At 38.7% G+C, this 24,011-nt stretch overlaps 1 protein-coding gene across 2 annotated transcripts in view; it reads right to left on the bottom strand.

Moving 5' to 3' along the window:
* Positions 1–12,331: 12,331 nt before the first annotated feature.
* The window catches only part of atg5 (ATG5 autophagy related 5 homolog (S. cerevisiae)), a 45,368-nt gene continuing 33,688 nt past the window's right edge, over positions 12,332–24,011 (bottom strand). For both annotated transcript variants that reach the window (XM_005455165.4, XM_003450274.5), the window contains exon 8: positions 12,332–14,111. In XM_005455165.4, coding sequence (XP_005455222.1) covers positions 13,975–14,111 — 137 coding nt within the window. In that variant the 3' untranslated portion in view covers positions 12,332–13,974. The remainder of the gene's footprint in view (positions 14,112–24,011) is intronic.

Genomic DNA, 24,011 nt, shown 5'->3' with positions numbered 1-24,011 from the left:
GTGCTGGTGTCTGGGTATTGGAGTCAAGTCATCAGGAAAATTCATCTCACCTGGTCAGATGGTATTTATGCCAGCAGCCACTCTCCATCTGGCTTTTGTTCAGTGTGTTTCATTTGGAGCTAGCTTAAGATGTTTAAATTAATGTACTGCACAAAGCACTTTAGGCCTTAACTATCTTAAGCAGAATCATGTTAAACTACTTTAGAAAAGGCAGAACCAATGATGCTGCCCAGTCCCTCAGCTGTGTTTACCCCAGCTGGGAATTTCTGTCTAAAACAGGAGGACCACAGGAAAACCTTAACTTCTCTACATCCACCAAGAGCCATCCAAGCATGGGGTTAGTTCAGGTTTTGGTTCATTTGCACCCGTTTGGTGCTCCCATTGGAGTTATTTCACGAGTGATCAAAAGTTATTTGTAATTTACTTTTTAGTAAGTACTTCTAACTAACCTTCTTTCTTCTGTGTACTTAAAAACAAAACTCTCCTATCACTAGTAATGAAAAAAAACTCTTCTGAACAGTAAACTAAAGATAGCTGTGCCACAGCGGGACCACCTGTTGTTTCCATATAAAATAAATAAGAAAAACAAGAATATCTTCCTTTGTTTGCATATTTTCTTACTGCTGTACTGTGTATTAGCAGCTGATGTGTTGTCTTCATTTTTAAAACGCAATAACTGAGGATTACATCCGTTTCATTCACAGCTTCATAGCTTCATAGCCTTAATGCTAATGCAGGAGGTACAAAAACAAGGCAAATGAGTTCCCTTAAATGCATGGTGGTTTTCCATGGATTTGAAGGCATGGAAAACCTCTCCCTTTGAGGTTAATTCTCTTGTCTCTGTGCCCTGAACAACATCTGAAATTGGTCTCCATGAGCACTGCAATGTGGATCCCGCTAATGCTAATGTGCCTGTGTAGTGGGAAAAGAAATTTTTCTCAATATATTTTCTTATCATTTGACCCCTTGTCTCACCTGTCAAACAGCACAGTGCAATCAGCCATACTAACATGTTTCATACAGGTTATACACAGATGTAATTCATGACAAGTTTGCTTGAATTATTGAAATATACATACTGTTGATGACCTGTGATGACTTTGAGCCAAAGACATCGCCAACGAAATTGGAGCGTGAGCTGGAAAGCCCTATTTAACAGAGCTCAGGGGTACAGAGTGAGTTAAAAGTGAGATCCTAAAGGCTGCTATGGTTGTAGGACACATTTGTGACACAACAGAGGAAATACAGAGGAGGATTAAAGCCAAGAAGGCAGCGGGTCCAGATGGCATCAGCTCGAGGGTCGTCAGGTCCTGCGCGGACCAACTGTGTGGGGTGATGGAGCACCTCTTCAACCTGAGCCTGAGGCTGGGACGAGTCCCACAGCTCTGGAAAACCTCCTGTGTTGTACCAGTGCCAAAGACTTCACGCCCCAAGGACCTCAACAGCTACAGGCCGGTGGCTCTGACATCCCACCTGATGAAGACCCTGGAGCGGTTGGTCCTGGCTCAGCTTCGGCGCCTTGTGAGCTCATCACTGGACCCACTTCAGTTTGCCTACCAGCCTGGCATTGGAGCGGATGATGCCATCATTCACCTCCTACATCGTTCCCTCGCTCACCTGGAGACCGCTGGGAGCACTGTGAGAATCATGTTCTTTGATTTCTCCAGTGCCTTCAACACCATTCTTCCCTCGGTTCTGAAGGACAAGCTGGAGAACTCAGGAGTGGACCATCACCTCACTACTTGGATTCTGGACTACCTCACCGACCGACCACAGTATGTGAGGACTCAGGGCTGTGTGTCGGACAGGGTCGTCTGCAGTACGGGGGCCCCACAGGGAACGGTTCTGGCTCCGTTCCTCTTCACCATCTACACTGCAGACTTCTCCCACAACTCCACCCAGTGCTTCCTGCAGAAGTTCTCTGATGACTCTGCAATAGTCGGCCTCATCACTGATGGGGACGACAAGGAGTACAGAGGACTGACTCAGGACTTTGTGGACTGGTGCCAGCTGAACTACCTCCAGATCAATGCCAGTAAAACCAAGGAGCTGGTGGTAGACTTCCGCAGGCACAAACATCCTCCACTGCAACCACTGAACATCCAAGGTATGGACATTGAGGCTGTGGACAGCTACAGGTACCTTGGTGTTCATCTGAACAGCAAACTGGACTGGACTCATAATTCAGACGCCCTCTACAGGAAAGGGCAGAGCAGACTGTACCTGCTGCGGAGACTCAGGTCGTTTGGAGTAGAGGGCCCACTCCTGAAGACCTTCTATGACTCTGTGGTGGCCTCAGCCATCTTTTATGGTGTGGTCTGCTGGGGCGGCAACATCTCTGCTGGGGACAGGAAGAGACTGAACAGGCTGATCCGAAGGGCCAGCTCTGTTCTAGGATGCCCTCTGGACCCAGTGGAGGTGGTGAGTGACAGGAGAATGGCGGCTAAGCTGTCATCCCTGTTGGACAATATCTCCCACCCCATGCATGAGACTGTGACAGCACTGAGCAGCTCCTTCAGTGGGAGACTGCGGCACCCACGGTGTGGGACGGAGAGATTTCGCAGGTCTTTCCTCCCCACTGCTGTAAGACTCCACAATAAAGACTTTTGCAGCTGATCAAACACACACATCCACACATGTGCAATAACACTAATGTGCAATAATCTTTTCTGGCATCGTTGTATTTTTACTCAGTTGTATATAGCATTTGTATTCTATTTTTATCTTATTGTATATGTTATTCTATTTTATTCTACTGTATATAGTATTTTATTTTATTCTATTCTGTACAGTTGTGTACTGTATTTATTCTTATTTTATTTTATTCTAATTTTTGCTTCATAACTTTTGCACTGTCCACTTCCTGCTGTGACAAAACAAATTTCCCACGTGTGGGACTAATAAAGGTTATCTTATACTAAACAGACTGTAATGTCATTTTGAACACAGCCTTGTTTGTGACAATACCAGACAGTCAGGAGCCACACAGCAATACACACACACACACTTAGGTACCCAACTTGATGTCCTGACCCCAAGGCAGGAGGAGGAAAGGGACACACGGTGCTTATTAATGGTGTGTGTGCAAGAGTGTCTGTGGGATGAAGGCAGAGATCAAAGTGTAATAGCTCGCTTGCCCCTATCATCCACATCTTCCCGTCATACTCTCTCTTTTTCTCTCAGTGGGTCTGCCCGTCCTGTCTCTTCCGAACACCTGCCTATTAGAGGGCGGCGAGGTTAATAATAACAGGTTGCACCCCGTGTGTGTTTGTAAGGGAATGACTGGAAACGGACAGCATCTTCAGAGAGCATTTGTGTTGCATTCTCAGACCAACTAGACTGTGTGTGTGTGTGTGTGTGTGTGTGTGTGTTTACAACTGGGTTCTATGAACATACATATGTGTATGTGCAAGTCTGCATGTCAGATTTGGACACCAAAAGTATATGGACGTCCCTTTGGCTGTTTTTTCATTTTTCATTTACTTTTAAGAGTTTAAATGAGGGAAAATGGTAGTGCTACAGCACAGAGCAACACTTCAAAGAACAGTGTTTTTTCAGCCTTCTTTGTCTCTAGACTTGTTCAAAACAACATTTCCCGTGGGTACAAAGCCATCAATAAATTAATTTTTTTCCCTAAACCAGTCTGGAAGAACTTGACTGACCTCCACAGAGCAAGTAGGGAATGTTACAGCAGCACATAAACATCCACTTTGTTGAAATAAGATATCTGCGAGTGTAAAGTTAAAGTGTCTGCATACTTTGGTTCTTATAGTGGAAGTGTGGAGGGTGTTTATATATGTACAATATATAAGTTTCTGTGTGAGTTTCAGCAGGGGAAGTTGAAGTTAAAGTTTTTTGAGAAGACTGCATAAGAAAATGTGAAGGGGAAGTGACTGCACCTTTTTAGCATTAAAAACAAATCGGGTATTAAAACCTAAAGAGGAAGAAAAACTACGTCACATAGTAGTGGACATGTGTGCATGCACTGAGGCAGGAGAGAGAGCAAAAGAGCGGAATCGTGTCCTTTGAATCATTACCAACTTCAAAGGCTGTCGCTCTCGTTAAAAATGGACATCAAGCCCTCCATCCTGTGGAAGAGAAGAGAGAACCACAGAGAGAAGGGTGTGTATGTGTGTGTGTGTCACACTGCCAGGAATAGGGAGACAAAGAAACACGTACACACTTCTGGTTCTCAGTTGTTTACAGGTTCTTTGTGAGGAAACCTGATGCTTTTTTCTCATACGAGTCTCATCACTTAGCCGCTATGATGTCATCTAAAATTTTCCATAACAATTTTTTGTGACAGGTAAAAAAAAAATTACCTGTAGCTGTAAAGGAAAAGTGAAAGAACATTTCATTATATGATTCTTTTTTCTTTTTTTTTTGATACAGCTTTAAAATGATATTGTGAATGTAAGTGCATATACATTGTAAGATGTTGACATCTATGTAGGGTACAAATGCAAAGCCTGGCTTAAAATGGACTGTTTATCTGTTTTGTTTACAGTCTAATTAGCAATGATGCTATATCCAGACATGCTGGGCAGTCAAAACCAGGGCAAACCTGACAGTGTTTTTCTATTTTTACATTAAAGGCCAATTTAGTGTTCTTCTTTAAATTATAGAATCAGTGTTCACTGAGTTGTTTGCGCAGTGTGCTCTAAGTGCCCGTCTTTTTAATAAATTATGGCTAAACAAGTTTTTTAGCCCAAGCAGACATACAATTATCCATTTAGCGTCCTCTTACTGTTTAATAAACAGACTAAACTTGGCTCAGTTCTGATTTCCTGACAGGAAACGTAACCGCACATCCTAAATAAAAAAAACAGCACGTTTCCCTATCAGACACTGATGCAACACTTTTGTACGAATGTAAGAGAAGCTAGCAAGAAGAGAAAAACAACTGCCGGTTAATTTTAGCAAAGAAACGGGTATTAATTTGTAATTTTTCCAACACCATTAACATAACAGGGAATAGAGGTTTTTACACCAAGTGGCAGAGCAGAAACAGACTGCTATTAACTGTAGTGTTCAATGGTGTTGTTTGAGAAATAAACCAACACGGGTGACATTTAAAGTTTAGCTCTGAATGACATGAAAATGAAAATGTTAAACATACGTTTTCCTGTTTTGTTTTTTTAAACTGTACTTTCGACAGTTATTTGAGAGAAAATTGTAGGTTTCAAGAAAAACACTGGATAATTAAATAAAAATAACACCAACAGTTTTAACATTTTGAGAATGAGTTCAGCATTGTTCAATTTAAAAGCATTTAATGCTAAAATAAGGACACAGAAGCAGGAAAAATGTGAATGAAATAAAAGCTTTGATGGAAATGGTTTTCTTGAAAAACTTTTAATAGATATAAAATGCAACTTCATAGTTTAAAACTCTCTTAAAGGATACCTTACAGGCTTGAGGACTGTCTGGATATTTTTATTAAAGTAGTTTTTGTGTTTTGTCTGTTACAAGATATGTAACCGAGCATGGTTTGTAAACGTGAGCACACACTTATCGCCAACATATTTAATCTGGGTGCTTCTTCTTTCTATGTTCTCTTTTTTCTGTCTCATTTTTCGACCATCATACTCACATTTAAAGTGTTTAACTCGGCATGAATGTGCTGTTACAGCCTGTTGTCATTTACACTTGTCACATGTGTTCTCTGTCTCAGTCTGCGCTGCGTTACATGTTTGTGTGTGTGGCTTCGGATGAGGAACACACTCGTGACTTCCTCTTCATCACTAATCACTCTCATCTGCTGATCTGCTTGATCTCTGTTCTGCTGTCTGATATACAGCGGCCCCCTGAGACACTTACAAAATAGGCGAATGAGTGTGTGCGCACGTGTGTGTGTGTGTGTACTGTGTCTATGTTTGTGACTAGTTTGAGTTGAGAAATACTTTCAAAGAGCTGTTTGAGGATTGAGACTTGGTTTTAGGTTTAAAGTTATATTTAGATGTTAGATGAAGAAGAGATTAAGGTATTAATTATCCTGCATGAGGCTTTCTTTCACAGGCTCCGGAGGATGATCCTGTGTAGGTTTTTGATGGCTGCTTGTAGTCAGAGTGCACTCTCACAACATACTTTTAGCTTGCGTTAAGGAACGCAACTTAAAAACTACTGAAATTTTACAGTATAGTTTCTCTCTGAGTAAGAAAGATTGTGATCTCTAAAAACCAAAACAAAATGAGACTATAGGGGATCGCGCAGCACTGGAGGGCATAGTTTGTGGTTTGAGTTGATGGTAAAAGCGTGTGTGTGCATGACAAAAAGTTGTTTCACGGAATCTGGTGGAAATCAGCTGTCCGGTAAAGTTTTGCCTATTTTTGGAACAAACAAATAATTGTTTCCAGTTGTTATGGAGATATTAACAAACTGGTGATGAAATCTCCCTGATACAAATCAGATTATGACTAAACAGTTGCCCGCTCGGTTGTTTAAACCTTATGATGCAATTTATGTTAGGAAATAAAGCACAAACAGGTTTAGCTTTTTTTTTTTTAATTGAACAAAATTAATTAAATGAACTAAATTCTGGATTCTGACCAAAAAGAAAAAAAGAAAAACTTACGCAGCTTTGACTTTTTAATTACCTTTTCACTGAAATCTTTAAACAGTCTTGGCAAACTAAGAAAAAAGTGGGATCATCGTGTTTTCAGAGCCTGCTGACACACGCCTGACACACATTCATAAAAAAAGGCCTGTTGCAGCATTGTCACATATTGTGTTACCCACAATGTACAATGCGGTTCTTCTGTGTGCCTTCGGATGTTTTCACTGCTTTTAAAGGTATTTGCAGTTCTTTTGTCAAAGGAGCTTGCAAAGAAACTTGACTACAATGACCTGGATGACTGAGAACCTTCACGGACATTTTGCACTTCTTTTACATATATTTCATGTAGAAAACATTTGCACAAACAAAAACATCACAAAAATGGAGCCTCATCACTGCTTCATCAACACCGAGAGGTTGTACATTTTTCAGGGATAGCAACATAAAGATGTAGCTTAATTTTGTTCTCATGATTAGAATGACATAACGTCTACAGTTTGAGCCAAATGTAAGTCAAAGGAAAAATCGCAAGACTATCAGAAAACACCAGAGAGAAACAATAACAATAGAAGAAAACGAGTGCTGCTTGGATTATTTCCATGACAACCTGCCTCTTAGCTGCTTCGAAGGGTTGTCTGGAGATTTTCATTCATATAACTTGGCTGTATGCTGACCTAGCAGTTTGCACTGTTCCCTCACTGAGGGTTTCTGGTGTCAACGGTAGTTTCTCCTGTCACTGTTCTCGACCAAAGCACAGGCTTTGGAATCGGTGCACGGTGGAAGGTCACCTGATGCTTAGGATGGTTTAAACACAGAAGGTGATATGAAATCAGTACTGATTAAATGCATGTGGTGTATAAACACATAGTGAGTGAAACATAATGCACTCAGTGCATTATGGAAGCCACCAGCTAGATCTATTGCAGCATAACTAAGGGAGGATTCAGGATCACCTGATCCAGACCTAACTACAGGGCTGGACTGGTAATCTGGCATACCTGGCCTTTTCCCAGTGGGCCGATGCACTTTTAGGTCAATCGGCTGGCCTGAAGGGCCGCTTCGCACCAGCCGTACAAGCACTGACAGCAGCCCATTCGCTCATTTTCATTATTGACACTGTATTGTCCGATCAAATCTCTTAAAGCGACAGGCCTCTACCTCCCTTGCTTTGCTGTGTGCAAAGTTTAAAAGGTTTAGTGTGGAAGAGGTGGCGAGAAGGTGCAGAAAAATGTGTCAAATTAACAACATGTCAGCTGTCGGTGCTGCTGGCACCAGCTGTGGAGAGGTCAGGAAGAGACGGAGGAAGAAGAAATTCACATAGTAAGAAAATAGATGAAGTGACATAATTTGGAAGGATTCAGGTCAAATGAATGGCTACTTTGAGCCACTGCTAATAGCTAAAGTGTAGCTTTTTAGAACTAACCCAATAACAGCTGTACCAACCTGATTAAAACATGTTTCAATATCTATAATCAAATAAAATTAAATATGTATATATTTATGTGTGTGTCTATATATATATATATATATATATATATAGAAGGCCTCTTTATTTGCTAAAAACTACAGTGTGATTCTAGACAAAGCTTTCCAACTCTGATTCAGGGAAAAAAAAAATCTCACACACCACACAGACAGCATCTCTGCTAACAATTTAGCTCATTCCATCCATACACTTCACCAAGCATCCCACTCCCCCTGCCTTGAATTTTATTTCCTACGGCTCCATCTTCTCACTGTATTGAGTATGGGGGTTGGATCGCAGCTTGGGAAATCCCATTAAAACGTCTGAGTCAGTGAGATGACAGAGTGAGACAGACTCCTCATCACAGCGTCTACGGCCACAGTGTGTGTACAGTATACAAACACACTAACACAAACACATGCAGTAATGCACACATTACCCCACGCCGAGCCCCGGGGTTTGAGTCAACACCATAAACCCACCGTCCCATCACACTTGGCGGCTGAGGAAGCCTGACGTGATGACATGATGTGTGACATCACTCACACAAAACACACACTTTGGATTAGCACACTGGCAGTGTGACAAAAGACAAGACTGTTTGTGTGTGTGTCAGAGGGAAAAATTCAAATGCATGTCTCAGAGCACAGACATACACACCTGTAGGGGGCTATAAATGATCTCTGTAATTATGTACACACATACACACAAACACACTGTACATTTCAATTACTTGGAAAAAATAAGAAAAAAACAGGACAAGCAGACACACACACATATATATATACACAAACACACACACAGTGACAGGGCAGCCCAAGGCCTGTCTGGACAGTTTAGTGGTCTCATTAGCAGTGGGTGGAATGCCAACAGATAATTAACCAGAAGAGATGAAGAGCGAGAGGGAGGGTGAGTGTCAGCAGTAAAACACATAAGAGAGAGATGTTCTTTATGAGGTGGATAAAGTAAAAAAGCCAGTGAAACACCAGAGGGGAGCAAAGATGACTCTGTCCTGTCTGATGTTTCAAACCCAAAAGACACAGAAGACACTTTCACTGGGCAGCACATCGCTCCAGTGCTATAAAGGCGCAGAGCACTATGGCTTCATTAATCCAGGTTTCAACGTGTCTGTTCTCACCATGTCTCAAAGAAGTCACAAACTGAGTTATCTAAGTTATCTTCAAAATCATGTATATTTAAAATAAAACTTCAAAAATGTCATTTTGTTGATTACCTTGGATAATCCAGACATGGAGTTTGATACCATTAAGTTATCTTTTGACAAGGACAAATGGGCCCTTCAAGGTATGTCTATGAGATGGCCAAACCCATGGCCACACTCTAAAGGTCGGTAACTCTTGTGTATTTTCATTTCTTTATTTGAACAAAATAACACACTTTAGTTTTAATAAGTTTATTGGTTGATACATTTGTTCTACTTGTAAGCGTGCACATTTAGTTTACTTATGTATGCATACCAGTTCATTACTTTGATTTTTGACTGCCCTTTATTCTTTTACTTCTTACCTGCCATCATCCCTGGGAGTTGTCAGACAAAAGGTGGTGGCCGAGTTTAAAGCCGTTAAATACAAAGAGGGATAATTGGACCGCACCACCAACTTTTTTCTGCTGAAGGGGGAGAATGTGTGTTTTCTTTAATTAAAAAACAAAGTATTTGTACTTAAATATTGAGTTTAGGGTTTACTAGTTTTGATTTTCTTCTTTGATCTTTATTCTATTAACAAACTAGACTGTACTGCATCATTTTTGTGGTTTATAATTGTGTTTTGTTTAGTTACCCCTCGTGTGTCGTAGTGGGCTGATCAGCCATTATATATACCCTTGTGTGTCATTTCATGTTTAGGTCAGTTATGTTTGTTTGGGCAGTCTTTGCCTGAGTTTAGTTTTGTTTCTTTGACCTCTTTTGAGCTCAAATGTATTACTTTTGTAAATATAATTTTGGGGTTAAGTAAATGGCAACCCTTTTTTTCTAATAATTCCTGTGACTCCTGCTTTTTTGACTCGGTCCATCACAGTCTGTATATAACCTTTGAGCTGTTTTTGTGTTTAAATTGTTTTTTTGTTTTTAACTGGAAACAAACAGTAACAAAAAGAGGCAGTGTTTGTAGTGAAGCTGAGATATCATAGACACTATAAAAGATAGTTGAAAGGTGAAGCCAGCACATTGTTTGCCTTAAGCATTCATTTCTTTTAACAATAAGAAACTTATATAGCAAAAAAGACTTAAAAAATGCTTCATAGTTTGAATAAAATTCATTCAAATGTGAAGATGTCCCTACATGGAAATACTATTAGAATATGGCCCATAATAAAGGGGAAAAGATTAAGGAGAATCTAACTTATAAAAATGATTTTTCAGCAGTCATTTACTATAAATCACAGAATCAGCTGTCCTGATAGGCTGAGGAAGGCTGTTTGGCCAGTTTGGCTCCACGACCTCAAAAGCGCAGTCGCCTCTGCTTTTAAAATCAGAGCGTGCTACAGTTTGGAGACCTGGAAGATGTGTTATATATATGCAGAGGCCTGTCCATGTAGAGCTTTATATATAATAGGAGGATTTCACATTTGGTTTTAAAACATCAGGCTCATTACTATGAATGTCAAAATGTAGAATTATATGAAGTACAGTCAGCGTTTTCTTTCTGCAAATACATTCAGCGATTATGGGAAAGCTCTTTCAATCTGACTTTTTCAATGTCTCACTATAACACTTGCATCTGCACAAATACACAAACTACAGAAACTCTTAGCTTAAATGAACTGAAATGCTTTCTGATTTCTTTGTTTCCTTTGTTTGGGGTTTTTTGAGCCACTGACTGGATGCTGAAACCTGAATTGCAAAGCAGGATTTTGGCCTTGGTGAGGTAACTTCAAGGTTAACCTTGGGTTTTCAGTGTTACGAAGGTGTTTCACTTCTCATTGGAGTACTGGTGAGTCATGCTGTAGATGTGACCTGATCGGGAGAAGGTTATGTCCCATATAAGAGAGGAACATGTAAAAAAAAAAAAAAGAAAGAAAAGAAAAGAAAAAAAAGTCACCACCGGCTGACAAATCAATTCTCCGAAAAACAGTGTCACCGTTCTCGGAAGATCTCTTGGACCACAGTGCACGAACAGTGCACTTTCAGCTTGTTTTGTGTTTAACCTTTAATACTTTTCTAATATTATACTTTTATCTCCCTTTGTTGTTCTGCTGCCAGTGGACCCGTTTCTGATTGGTCATACTGTATCCTGCCAACACCACTTCCTTCACATGGTTGTACTCACGGATAGATTTTAGCTAACAGCAACCTTTGCTTGACCGCTTAGCCTGATTGGTAATTTGGTAAGTATAGCCAGAGAAAGGAAAGATATCCTGGACATGAGGAACTTGTTTTGTGCGATCTCATTGCAAAAAAAAAAAAAGAGTTCAAACAGTTTCACATGAACAGACAAACAACAAACAGAGAAGCTAAGTTTAATGCAGAGTTAAGAAGTTTGATAGGAAGTCGTAGTTTTTTGCTATTTTAACTTCCTTACTTGTATTCATAGTCGCTTGACTGTCTCACCACGCTGGCGGGCAAAACATTACTTTATCATGACGGCCTATAGTGGAAAGTCAGTAGTGCTGCAGGAAAAAAGTGTTGGGTTTTTTACCACCTATCTCAAGCCAAGACTACATGGATAATCTACCCATGGAGGAAAAACGAAGATATGAAGAGAAACTACAAGTTTTGGGGACTTTTTCTGCCCCAGCAGGTTTATTCAAGTTCCTGTAAGTGGTGACGTCTCTCCCAGAGCTCCAGTTCAGCGACATCTATGTGAATCTTGTAGAGAATTGCTCACCTTACACTGTTGCCAGAGTGAAAGCTTTCAAAGTATGGAGAGCTGCATGTATTTTCAATCTGGATGAGTAAATAACGCCACATGTATGAAGTGATAAACAAGAAAATTGTCACATATTATAACATAATGTTGTTTTATGAGGGTTGAGCAAGTATTTTTGCAATGCCATGTAAATCATTCCTACAGGTTCGCTGTGAAGAAACAGGGATTGATGCCATTTGTCCTGTAAGCCAACTTTACTCTGTCGGCTGTAAATATATGTTGATTAGTACATTTTGTCTAAGTTAAACTCGAAGCCGCTCAAAGGATCAATAGATTTTAAAGGTAAGCAGTACTATTCGTCCTCTGAGTGGGTGTGTCCCACTAGCTATGACATCACATGAAACCTACTTCCGTATACAGCCTTTAAATACGTATAGAAGATTTCAGTTTGATTTTAAATCAGTATGGATTAACAATGTCAGATTGATTTTTAATGGCAATTTATTTCACTGTGAACAGTAAAAATAACAATCAAAACAAACAAAAGAAAGTCAAGATGCCGATACGAGAGAGAAACATGGCAACATTTTACAAACTCATCTAGTCATTGCATTCCTCAGCTACTGCCATTATGCTGTAAAAGAAGTGCTGCCCACTATTGCCAATTCTCTTTGTGTCAACAAACAAAATTATTTAAAGCATATGTAGAACATGTAAAACCACCAATGCCCCCAACAGACTGCAGACTTAGTGCTAAGTACGCCTGCCGTCTCATTATCTCAGCCGAGTTCTTTAAATAAAACAAAACCAGATGCTCATTTAAGTTTGGCAGTGAAAAAAAGACGCTCTTGCCAAATCTGACAAAAACAGACAGTAAAAACAGCTAAAGAGTGTTGTACTGATGGAAAGATATCAACACCTGCTATTGAAAACACATGTGGATTTTTTTTTCCCATGAGTCTCTCAGTAAATGCTTCAGCCTCATTAGTAGCTACGTGATTTTTGAATGTTAACTCTGTGAAAATTCAACATCTCCATCTGTTTTTTTACTAGTAAAAACAGGCTTTTACCATGCCACCATGTCATCTTTAGTTTATGGACATTTGGTTTTGAGAGTTGCAGATTCCCACCATCCACTGGGCGACAAACCTAAAAAATTAAAGACCTCAAAGTTGTGCAAAGGCAGTTTTTTTTTTCTCTGCAAACAAACAAAACAAAAATGGAATTTCACCATTTTAAAATCAAAGCTACAATTTAATGCTAATCTCAGCAACAGTACAGACACACTTCTGATTGCTAAGTTGCTTTTGCAAATAACTCATAATTCGATGGAACTGTCAGCCCAAACCACGTCCTGGGTATGCTGAGATCAGTGAAAGGAGTTAATGTATGTCAGTCACTGCTGCCTCCAAAATAGTTTATTCTCTTTTTATTCAAGCCCACTTTGTCAAATGAATCAGTATTTTTAACCAACAAAAAGGTTGTGATGTGAGCTTAAAGTGACTTCGTGTGCACACGTCCACACATTGATGAGAGGACAATAAGGATAAAGATGATAATGTGCAGTAAATAAGGCAACTTCAGCAGGATTTGATACACCGCACCCCAAACTGGAAACAACTCCATTTCCCTGTCTACAGAAAAGTTACCTACAAGACAAGGAGGAAGATGTGTGCCAGACTGGTGAAACAAAGGATCCGTTCACCTCCTCTTCTCCCATTGAGATGTTTGCTTGTTCAGAGAGGAGTGGAAGGAGAAGATGTGGGAAAAGAATAAAAAAGAAAAGAAAAAAAGAACGAGATCCTTTGCTCATTCAACGCTTGCTTCTCCTTGTAGGAGAGGAGAAAGTTCTTTCCATTTTTAAACAAGTTTTTCAGGGGGAAAGAGGAGGAGCAGTAGTCATAATTTTAAGAGGATATAAATATATATAGACAAGCTGGAAAAGGGTTAGTAAATACCCCCTTTTTGCATCCTTGCATCCCTGCTCATCTTTATCGACACGATTCTGACCTCCTTCTCATTAAAGAGTTCTGTTACATTAAGGTTTCCACCAAAAGAAAACGCTGGTCAACTGGCTGGCCAGTGTCTTATCACAGTGACAGTACATTGCAGGAGGGGAAGTGGCCTCAATCACTTGGAGTGGGAACGACACAGATGTGCAGGAAGTTGTCAGGATGGCTAAGGTGTTCGCTGAGCCACTGCAGAGGCGTCTCCAGCAGCGGCTCGATGCCGTGGATCACCACCTGATAACGTTTCTGCTCACCTAGATGGAGCGAGAGGGGACAGTTAGTAAATACCATCAGTTATTTAAAGTACACATTTACAGTATGTTTTTTTCTGAGTGCTGGTTTTCTAATCTCAGTGTTTAATCTGCCGTTGTTCCTGTAACATACAATTACACTCCCAAAAGAATGCAAATTATTTCAATCACAATTACACAAATATTGAAAGATTTTTTGACCAAAAAAAAGGAAAAAAAAACCAATACACAACACAGTGATAACTATTTAAGTTAACTGACAACGGACCAGTAGGTCTAAATTAAAAAGCGCATCCAAGCGAGTAAAATAGTTCATCAATCTGTAAAAACTATACAGGAAAACAGTTCAGAATAGCTTTTTTCCCCCCAATGTGGCATTGCAGGTTAAGGGATTCAATATGAAGTACTTGCACATTTTTATCATGAAAGGATTCAGAGAATATGGAAAGATCACAGCATGCAAGCAACTAGGTCCCAGAAGAAATACTAAATAGATACGAAATAGTAAATAGATGTGATTCTTAAGCCTTGAGGATGCACTGCACAAAAAAATGACAGGTTTTTGTAAAGGAAACCACTGCGATGGCACAGGAACACTTCTGAAAGCCACAGTCAATGAAGTCAAACACCCATCAATGCTCTATCATGCAAATTAAACTAATATAACCGAGATCCAGAAACTCCTGAGTCATTAACATTAAGACGAACTGAAGTGTAAAGGTGTAAAGGTGTCTTGTTATGTGAGCAATGGAATCAAGAATGCCGCAGGGCAAAAAGCCAGTGCTGATGATGGTAAGCGGAAGCACCGGTGCACACAATGTGGGTAAGTTGCACATTTGTGGAGTCCCAATAATGCTCGACAGGTTTTGCTGGCATCCAGTCCAACATGTTTTTGCTTGTTAACAGCAAGAAAATGCTAAACCACTGTTTCCACACATCACACATCAACAGCATGGCTTACAGTAAAAGAGCCTGGCTGATAAACTGTCTGCAGTTTAACTCTGAACAAAACAGGTGCCGATATAAAACAAACGGAGGACATCCCAAAAGAATGGGAAAGTGCTGCATAAATTAATGAACAGGAGGAAAAAACAAAGAAAAAAAACATCATGTGACAAGGACAAGGAGAGAAAGAGATAAGAAAAAAATGAAATAACGTGAGAAAGTCAGAGCAGAGTAGAGAAAAGAAAAGACAAAGGTGTCAAAAAGAAACAAGATAAAAGACGAAAGACTAGGAAGCAATGCAGGAGAAGAGAGGAAAAGAGATGCTAACGTGAGGTGAGATAGACCACATCAGATAGTACAGTAATACCACTGGTGTGGTGGATGAGAGAGAGAGAAAGAGGAGAGAGAGAAAGAGAAGAGAGAAAGTATGAGTGGAAATGTGAGTGTGTGTTCAGTTATAAAGCAAAGTGGCAGTTTATTGTTTTTGTTAACCTGTCACAGGATTCGAATTTTAAACTTTCACTCTGACAGTGCGTGGTGAGTGAGAGTAAGCGTGCCTTTGGTAGTAAAAGAAAAGAAAAAAGAAAAACTCCTGTAACTGCGGCAACGCCCATCCCCTCAAAGGACCACGACTAAAAAAACGAACGTTATGAGAAACAATTTCCTCGACCTTTTCAACTTGCAGAGGTCAGACCATTCGTCAAGTGTACATTTCTAAAGATTAAATGACAACTTTTAATCTGTAAACTTCTCTAGTTTAACCAATGATCTCTTTATCAGCAGTGGCATGATGTCCTCTGAAGGAGCTCTGTCAAGTCGGAAGAAATGAGGTGTGAATTTGGAAAATTATTTCGTTTCAATATGGGAAATTAAGAATAAAACTCCTTTAGCAATTAAAAGCACTAGCTTTTTCCTTTCATCTAAACTACCTCAATGTCATAAAAGTAAAAAATGGCACAAAAATAAGAAAAGATAATCATGGTAACACAAGAGCAATGAACAGGAAACCACGCCAAGATGACTATCCTTATTACTACTTTAAGCTGTACTTAATACTAAGGCCTTAAGACTTAATACATTTTATATACTTTCCAACACTTTTTAAGACACCATTACATTTGTTTTAGCATATTTTAAAATGTTAAAAAGTTTAGGTTTCTGTATTTTTATAGATTTATGCAAGTACAGACTTATAAGCAGTGGTTGGATGCATGCATACACCAGCTCAGATCAGACTCATTTCAAGCCTCAGAAATATTTCTGAAGCCCAGAAATGTTTAGAAAAAAAAGCATGCACACATATTTTCTACCACTGAGCTTTAAATGATAATCTCTTATTAGAGTAAGAAACTGACTCTAGCTTTAATATAATAAATTAAAAAATCATTACATTTTTGTAATGTGCAGGGCAGTTTATATAAAGCACCTCAATTTGTGTTATGTGTTCATATTTTAATTTCATTAAAGTCATAAATATTCTGACTTCTCTGACAAATAATTCCTTCCTGATTGATATTCATGCTTCAAGACACATATTTTTGCAGTGAGCAGGCCAGAAGGTGAAAAAACTTTTGATTGGCCATAAAACAGAAACTATGTTTAACATATCAATTAACATAAAAACAGTCACTGTTTTTTGGTCCAGTTCATCGTACAGGCAGAAATGACACTGCAGTTCTTTAAGTTTAGATTTGAAATTTTAAAGATGAACTTACTTTTGAGCATTTTACCATTTGTACTTTGCATTTGTCGTTGCGTGAGAAAGGCAGACAGTGATTGCCCTTTTCCTGTCTATCACTGTTGTCCTCACACACATACACATACACACACACACGCACACACACCCACACACACACACACACACACTGTTGTCCTCATTCAGTTCCACGTAATATCAGGAGGACGGTTAAGACAGAGCGTTAACTGCCGGTCTGAGAAGCAACTCCACCCCACACCTGCTGACTGACTGGCAAACAGAAACATGCAATAAGTTAAAATGAAAAAGCAATGCAAGTTCTCAGCAAAGGTTTGCTTCTGAAGATGGAGGCTGTGCACATTTAGGCCAGACCTGTGAGCTGCCTCTACTGGTGACAGATGGAATTTAAATTTAAAAGCTCTTTAATTGCTTTTATATAATCCAGTATTGGTACTAGTCTTTAAAACAAACCAGAATTGTTTAATCATTATAGCTAAAGTGCTATTTTAGAGTAACGGTTCAAAAGATTACCCCAGCAGATGATTTAAAAAAAAAAATTAGGAGTGGATTGGCCTCTGCATGCTTATTTTTTTTAACTGATGCTATGTGCATGCAGGAAGTCTGGTGAATACAGGTTGTACATGTATAAGCATCTAAACAGGACTTTATTTTACAGAAATAAAACTTTATTTTAAAAGTGTGTTTGTTTTAAATCTCTGAGCACCTAGAAATGCATCAGAGAAAAGTACAAACCATGTAGATGTGAGAAGAAAAAAACAAGTTGGTAAAATTAAAACTAAAAAAACATTACTAATTGTATCTGAACAGTGATAACATATTTTGTTGAATTTTTAATTTATTTATGATTTTTCACCTTTCACTTCCAGTACAGCTGTTGGTGGAATTAAATTAATTAATGAAATAAATTAATTAATTCATTCATTAAATAAATTATCTCACAGTAGCATTATTAATGCATTTCAATAATAATAATAAAAAATGTTTGAAGAGTCAAGAAGTGCGAAATGAAAAGGATGTGTTGTTTGCACTTCTGGTTAACTGTGCTTAAACCACTTAGCCACAATCTGAAAAAGAAAGAGGATAAGAAAACAGAAGTTTTTGTTCTTTTCTTTCTTTTGATGATGGGATTTGTAGAGTCCATACTCTGAACAAAATCATCTTTGGGTGGAGGTCCATTACTTACTGATGAGCTGTTCAGGAAAAAACAACTGAACTGAAATGTGTTACATGGAATTTCAAAAGGGGAAAAAATGTTACAAAAAAAAAAAATATAGTGAATGTACAAGCGTGCAACTAAGAAAGGGCAGCTTTCGGTTTAAACTTTACGCAAAATCCTTTTAGTAAGGTCCTATTAAGGTCCTACAATGCACAATCCTCTCTATAGTGTCCTCTATGAGCAGGAAATCTTTAAAGTGTTAAAATATAAACCAAAAGAAACAATGAACCTGTGAAAATTGTCCGAGGCTGAAACTGATCATTCTGAATCTGCATTCATTTGTACTGTGAACAGTGAAACAAAGTACATAATTGGGACACCGTGTTAGGGGGGTGGGGGGCAATGATTAATAAACTATTTGGCAATAATGTCTCGAAAAAATTCATGAGAAAAAGTGCAATTTAGTTCAAAAGCACAGAAAGTAAAAGGTGAGATGCTGCTTAAGTGACAGCAATAGTGAAAACACACTTTCCCTGGTTCACTCATTCAATCGCGCTCTCTCTGCTTTACACGCACTCACAGACACAGACACACACACACGCCTACATACACACACACACAAAACGCGTTTCTGGGTGGTATTTCATAACCATCACTAACCTTTACCCCTTGCCTGGCAACAGAAAGGCAGATGGGGGCGGAGGAGGCGTATTATCACAGTATCACTATGAGAAATCGGGGAAATTTGCAAAGGGCCACACCCCCCAAAAACTCTCACACATCCATACACTACTCAAACACATAAATATTACTTTAGATCATCACTTTAACCACCTGCACCCAAATTAGTCAGACGAATGTGTGCAGTGTCACGCTAAACCCACACAAATTCATACAGTATTTGGGAAACACATGAGAAAAAAAGCAGGAAAAGGCAAACTGTATTGCCAGTAAGGTCAGCCTGGGTTGATGACTTTGTCTGCAACAAACACATCAAACATCTGCACCACTGGAACAGCTGACACATGTTAAGCCCAAAAAAATTGACACAGTTAATTAAAACAAGCTTTTTTCCTTTGACCCACAGAAACATCTCATATTCTTATGTTACATGAGAAGGAAATGGAGAAATAGAGAGAGCGCATATATAACCCACTTAATCCTTAACTTTCTAATATGACTTAAGGTCAGCAAAATACAGCAAAAGACTCTCAAATGAACTGAACTTTGTAGGGTGCTAAAATAGCCTTTAGCCACCAGGACATTTTTAAAGCAAGTAAAATTCCCTTTTCCCCCTAACAATCGTGCTCATCAAGTTCATTTTATTATGTGCATGAAGTACTACTTATCCTCACAAGACCATTGCAGTTGTTTGGAGGCAGGCTGCCTCTCACCAGCCAACCCGTGTAATCTCCTTGTGATCAATATGTGGCCGTAGCAGTATGAGTGACCTCTGGGTGACCGGCTGGTCAACATAATTAATTACAATCAGTTGCCAAAAGCAAAAAAAATTCAATGCAATCACTGGACAACCACTGATGTTGTTGTTTTTTTTAAACTACTCACCAGGAGGTTGCCATCCTATTTTTAATCTAGTGTGACAAAGCCATAAGAAAGCATTTAGTGACTCAGATGATGCCATAAGGATTATGGAATGGACCATAATTAATAAAGAGCTCTTTAAAACCCAAGTTAAATGCCACAATCATCTTTTTTTCAACCAGTATGCACTTTTTACACATTTATAACCAGTGTAGAAAAACTAGTCTATCATGCATGTTTTTAGATTTGGAGAGGAAATCGGAGTACTCGGAGGAAACCCACGCAGGCACACGGAAAACATGTGAACTCCAAACAGAAAGGCGCCAGCCGACCAGGAGTTTCAAACCCAGAGGCTTCTCGCTGTGAGGCGCTAGTAGTAAACCACTGAAAAAAACATGGGTATTTACCAGGAAAGTATATCAAACGGAGGTGTTATGAAAGACACACAATGTGAACTCTGAACTAGAGCGGGGAAGAAAAATGAGTTTCTAAGATAGGCTGACACATTTTTACAGTTTATATTATTACAGCTTGATAATGTATTATCATATTCTTTTTCTGAGAGCCGTGCCAGCGTCTGTATGCCTCTTCTCGTACTACCCTATCTGACTCACACCCCGCCCCCACACACCCTCTCAATCTCAAGGTTGCTCTCAAAGTTCCCTTGCAACACAAAGGAGCACAGCACAGGTATAGTGATAAATAATATTTGAATATTGAAATTGGAATTTAACTTGATGTTAAAAATGCATGTGTGCCAATATGGATGCATACATAGTTTTACATAAGTTTTGCATAGTTTGTTGATTTGTAGAAACATGCAACTCCATTTACCTCGCAGAAAATTGAGTTGCTGGTTACCACTGTGAGGCTGTGGCATTTTAGCATGTTAGTTTGGTTCCTGCTTAACATTTTGAAACACCACAGTAAGACACACAAGCTAGGTAAATGAAGTCGTGGTAAAACCAGCAACTCATGAGCTCGCTCTCATGAGAGCAAGACCAAGTTACTTGTCATGAACTGCTGAGTGAAGCAAAAGGTGAAATGAGTTTATTTGTGAGGCAAAGACCATTAAAAAGGGTAAGAAAGATTTGTCCACAATGTTTGACTATCTTGTTAGCAAGAAATCCCTTCAAACTGAGGTTAAATGACCCATGAGCAAGCATTCTGGCAGTGACGCAAACGACAACACTAACCTGTTTTTTAATGCCAAGAAAAAAGGTGGTTACATTCAAGGTGGAGAGTTTGATTCCTCCTCAAGCAACCAGAAGTACAGGTATAAACGTGACAAGATGTGTCACGTATAGAAAAAAAAAACAATGCTGAGGAATATTGTACAGGAATAGAGATTCAGAAGTGGTGTTTCCCCGATTTGACTAATACAGTTCTGTGAATCACTCGTGTGACAGCTCTGACCATTAACACCGGGAAACGCTCTTTTTGAAGCCAGCTGACAAGAGTTAACACGCAGATCCAGTCATCAATATCCATCAGCTCTACAGCTAAGTAATAAATCACCTGATATTTTTTTTTTTCTGTCATCAGGACTTTAAATTGTATAATTAAACTACATTACTATACTGTAGTGTGCAATTCCAGCTTCCGGTTATCATAAGTACTTTTTACAGATAACAAGACAACAATCTATTACTTCAGTATTTTTGGAAAACCAAAAATTAAGTTAAATGACAGGAAAAACTTCAGGCACTCAGGAATTCATTGCAAAAGCATACCACACCCCTGAACATGTTTTGTCCAAAGGAAAAAAAAAATCCAAGAAACGTAATCAGTGATGATTGTAAATATCTTTAAATCTCTGTAGTGGAAGTTGCTTAATGGAAGATTTTCCATGTCCAGAAATCATGACCACACCTGCTAAAAAGACCAAACAGAGAGCTTATGGTTTAATAGTAAGTGCTCAGTTGGCTCAGTCCAAATCCAAATCAATTCATTATTAATAACTCGTTTACACAGCAAATAAACATTATCTATATGAAAAGAAAAAAAAGAGAGAGTAATTTGTTTGCTGACAAACACACACACACACCCTGTGGTTGAGTAGTACCCAACTGCTGGCCAAGGGAACATGCTTTGTCAACCAAGCGCAGCCAAACACTATTTAGAAAGACCACAATGCTGCAGTCTCCTCACAGCAAACAGCCCCTGACTGCATGACTGGCAGCTGGTCAGACTTTCTGGCTGACAGAATGAATTACTAATGACTAACTGGTGGATAAAAATGACTACCTAGCTACTGAATGAAAGCTGGGGAGTCCAACTCTCCACATGGAAACACTTTCTGTGAGTATTACGGAAATCTTACTGATGTACTGAAGTATGCATGCAGGAATTTTGTCTCTCAATTTACAGTACATATAAATACAATAACTGAAAAATGCATTGAAAGTCACCACACAAAGATTGCTGTGTGACTATTTAAAGAAGGTTCAGTATACTGCACGCTCATGGACACTTTATTAGGTATACCTGTGTCAAAAAGCCTTGTTCATGTCAGAGGTCAGAGGCCCATCTGCTTTGGGCAGTGCTCATTGCACTGAACCAGCACTTTGCATACAATGGTACCACTACTACTACACTTGCTTAACAAGTTTACCTAATCAATCTTCGAAAAAGAAAACACAAATCCTTTGGGGGTGACATAAGGTGAACACCACAGCATTGCTGACCACAATGTACCCATGATCTGATGGCTGCTTCCAGCAAGATGACACACGATGCCACAAAGGTCAAATAATGTCAAACTGGTTTCTTGAACATGACTATTAAAATGTCTTCCACAGTCACCAGATTTTAATCCAATAGAGCATCTTTGTGATGTGGGGGAATGGGAGATTCACGTCATAGATGTGTCGCCAATAAATCTGCAGCAACTGTGTGATGTCAACATTATGAAAAAAAACTCAAAAAAATTTTCAAAGCACCTTACCGAATGCACGCCACGACGCACTAGGGCAGTTATAAGGACAAAAGGGTGTCCAAACCTGTACTAGCAAGGTGTACCTAATAAAGTGGCCTCTGAATATATGTTTGAAGAAAAGAAATCATGTAATGTTACTGTCTGGCACATTTTAATATACCGTTAATAATTTGTTATTCGTGTCATATATGTTGTGTCATTTTCACAGTTTGGAAGATTCAAAGATTCATGTATATTCTGAAAATAGGATAGTAATTAAAAGCAAAGGTGTACGCAAATAAAATGACCTAATGTTCTGATGAAAGCTGCAAGGCTGAACTATTAACATGTCTGTGGACATGGCCAAAATAAATTGGGTGAAACTGATTTTCATTAGGTTTTGCGAAGATGCTATCCATTTTCTTTTTAGGTATTCAACATTGTACTTATATGATTTGGGTTTAGCACCACAGATAGTATATAAAATTTACAAGATGTAGAAACATATTGCCTAAAACATTTTATTGGATCTTACCGTGAACTTTTGATTTAGCAAATTATTTCTTTAAACTATAATTCTAACATCTTTTAACTTCTGCTCAGTCATATGGGAATATAAAGCCCCTTTACATAATAGAAGTAAAAGTAGTATTTTAGATAATGACCCTGAACGCTAGAGTTTCAATTTCTTTTTTCTACAAAACCACTGACCTTTGATAAAAGCTATGGTTTTCAAATGTTAACCGTCAACCTGCAGCAGCGCAAGAACTGTGATGAGAAAAAAGTGAAATAATATATCTTAATCATAAGTGTCTTGATAGAAATTAATCATCTTTACCACACATTGAGCTTTTGAAAACACTGTGCCAGAGACACATTTGAGTCAGAAACAAAAACACTTCATCCACATTATTTTTTGTGGACCGAGTTTTTATTTGTTTAATGTACAGAAAATACAAACTTAATTTTAGCCCATACAAGTAAAACTGACTTGACTTTTAAATTAATGCAACCTCAGCATAACATAAACTGATCATTTATCTAAATGACCAGTTTATGTAATGTCGCCAACATTACAAAAGTTTTAGGACATTTTGATTACCACTTTAAATATAAAACAACCACAAACTTGCGATCGCATTAAACATTATCTCTGTTTAAAATCTGCAACAAGGTGGTTGAGTTTATTAACGTCACTGTATTGTGATTACTGCAGTGAAAATACAATAAAAATATCACTATCCTAAATGATGTCCCATTATCCATAGTTTATAACTTCTTTGACATATCAAATTAAATGTGATTGTATATAAATAAAAAATAGACTGAGAAATATCCATTTAGAATAAGTTACTGTGATCCTAACTCAAGGAGTTTAGTGCCGTGGTTTTGCAAAAGAAACCCGTCCCTACCGAGTTTACATTTTTGTTAAACGTATCACTCATGAAAGTTCAGTGTCAGTGACCTGAAGTGGCTACTTTTACTTATGGTGGTAGTGTTGCTGGTCTGCAGCATTCAGATGTATATTAACACAATGGAAAGACATGGTCTTAGAGAAGCAATTGTTGCTGTCCATCAATCTGGTTATAACAGATCACACAATTTGAAGTTTGTTACCCTACAGTG

The sequence above is a fragment of the Oreochromis niloticus genome, linkage group LG11 (assembly GCF_001858045.2).
Source record: "Oreochromis niloticus isolate F11D_XX linkage group LG11, O_niloticus_UMD_NMBU, whole genome shotgun sequence".
In the NCBI taxonomy this organism is placed as follows: Eukaryota; Metazoa; Chordata; class Actinopteri; order Cichliformes; family Cichlidae; genus Oreochromis; species Oreochromis niloticus.
This window is presented reverse-complemented; position numbering and strand designations above follow the sequence as displayed.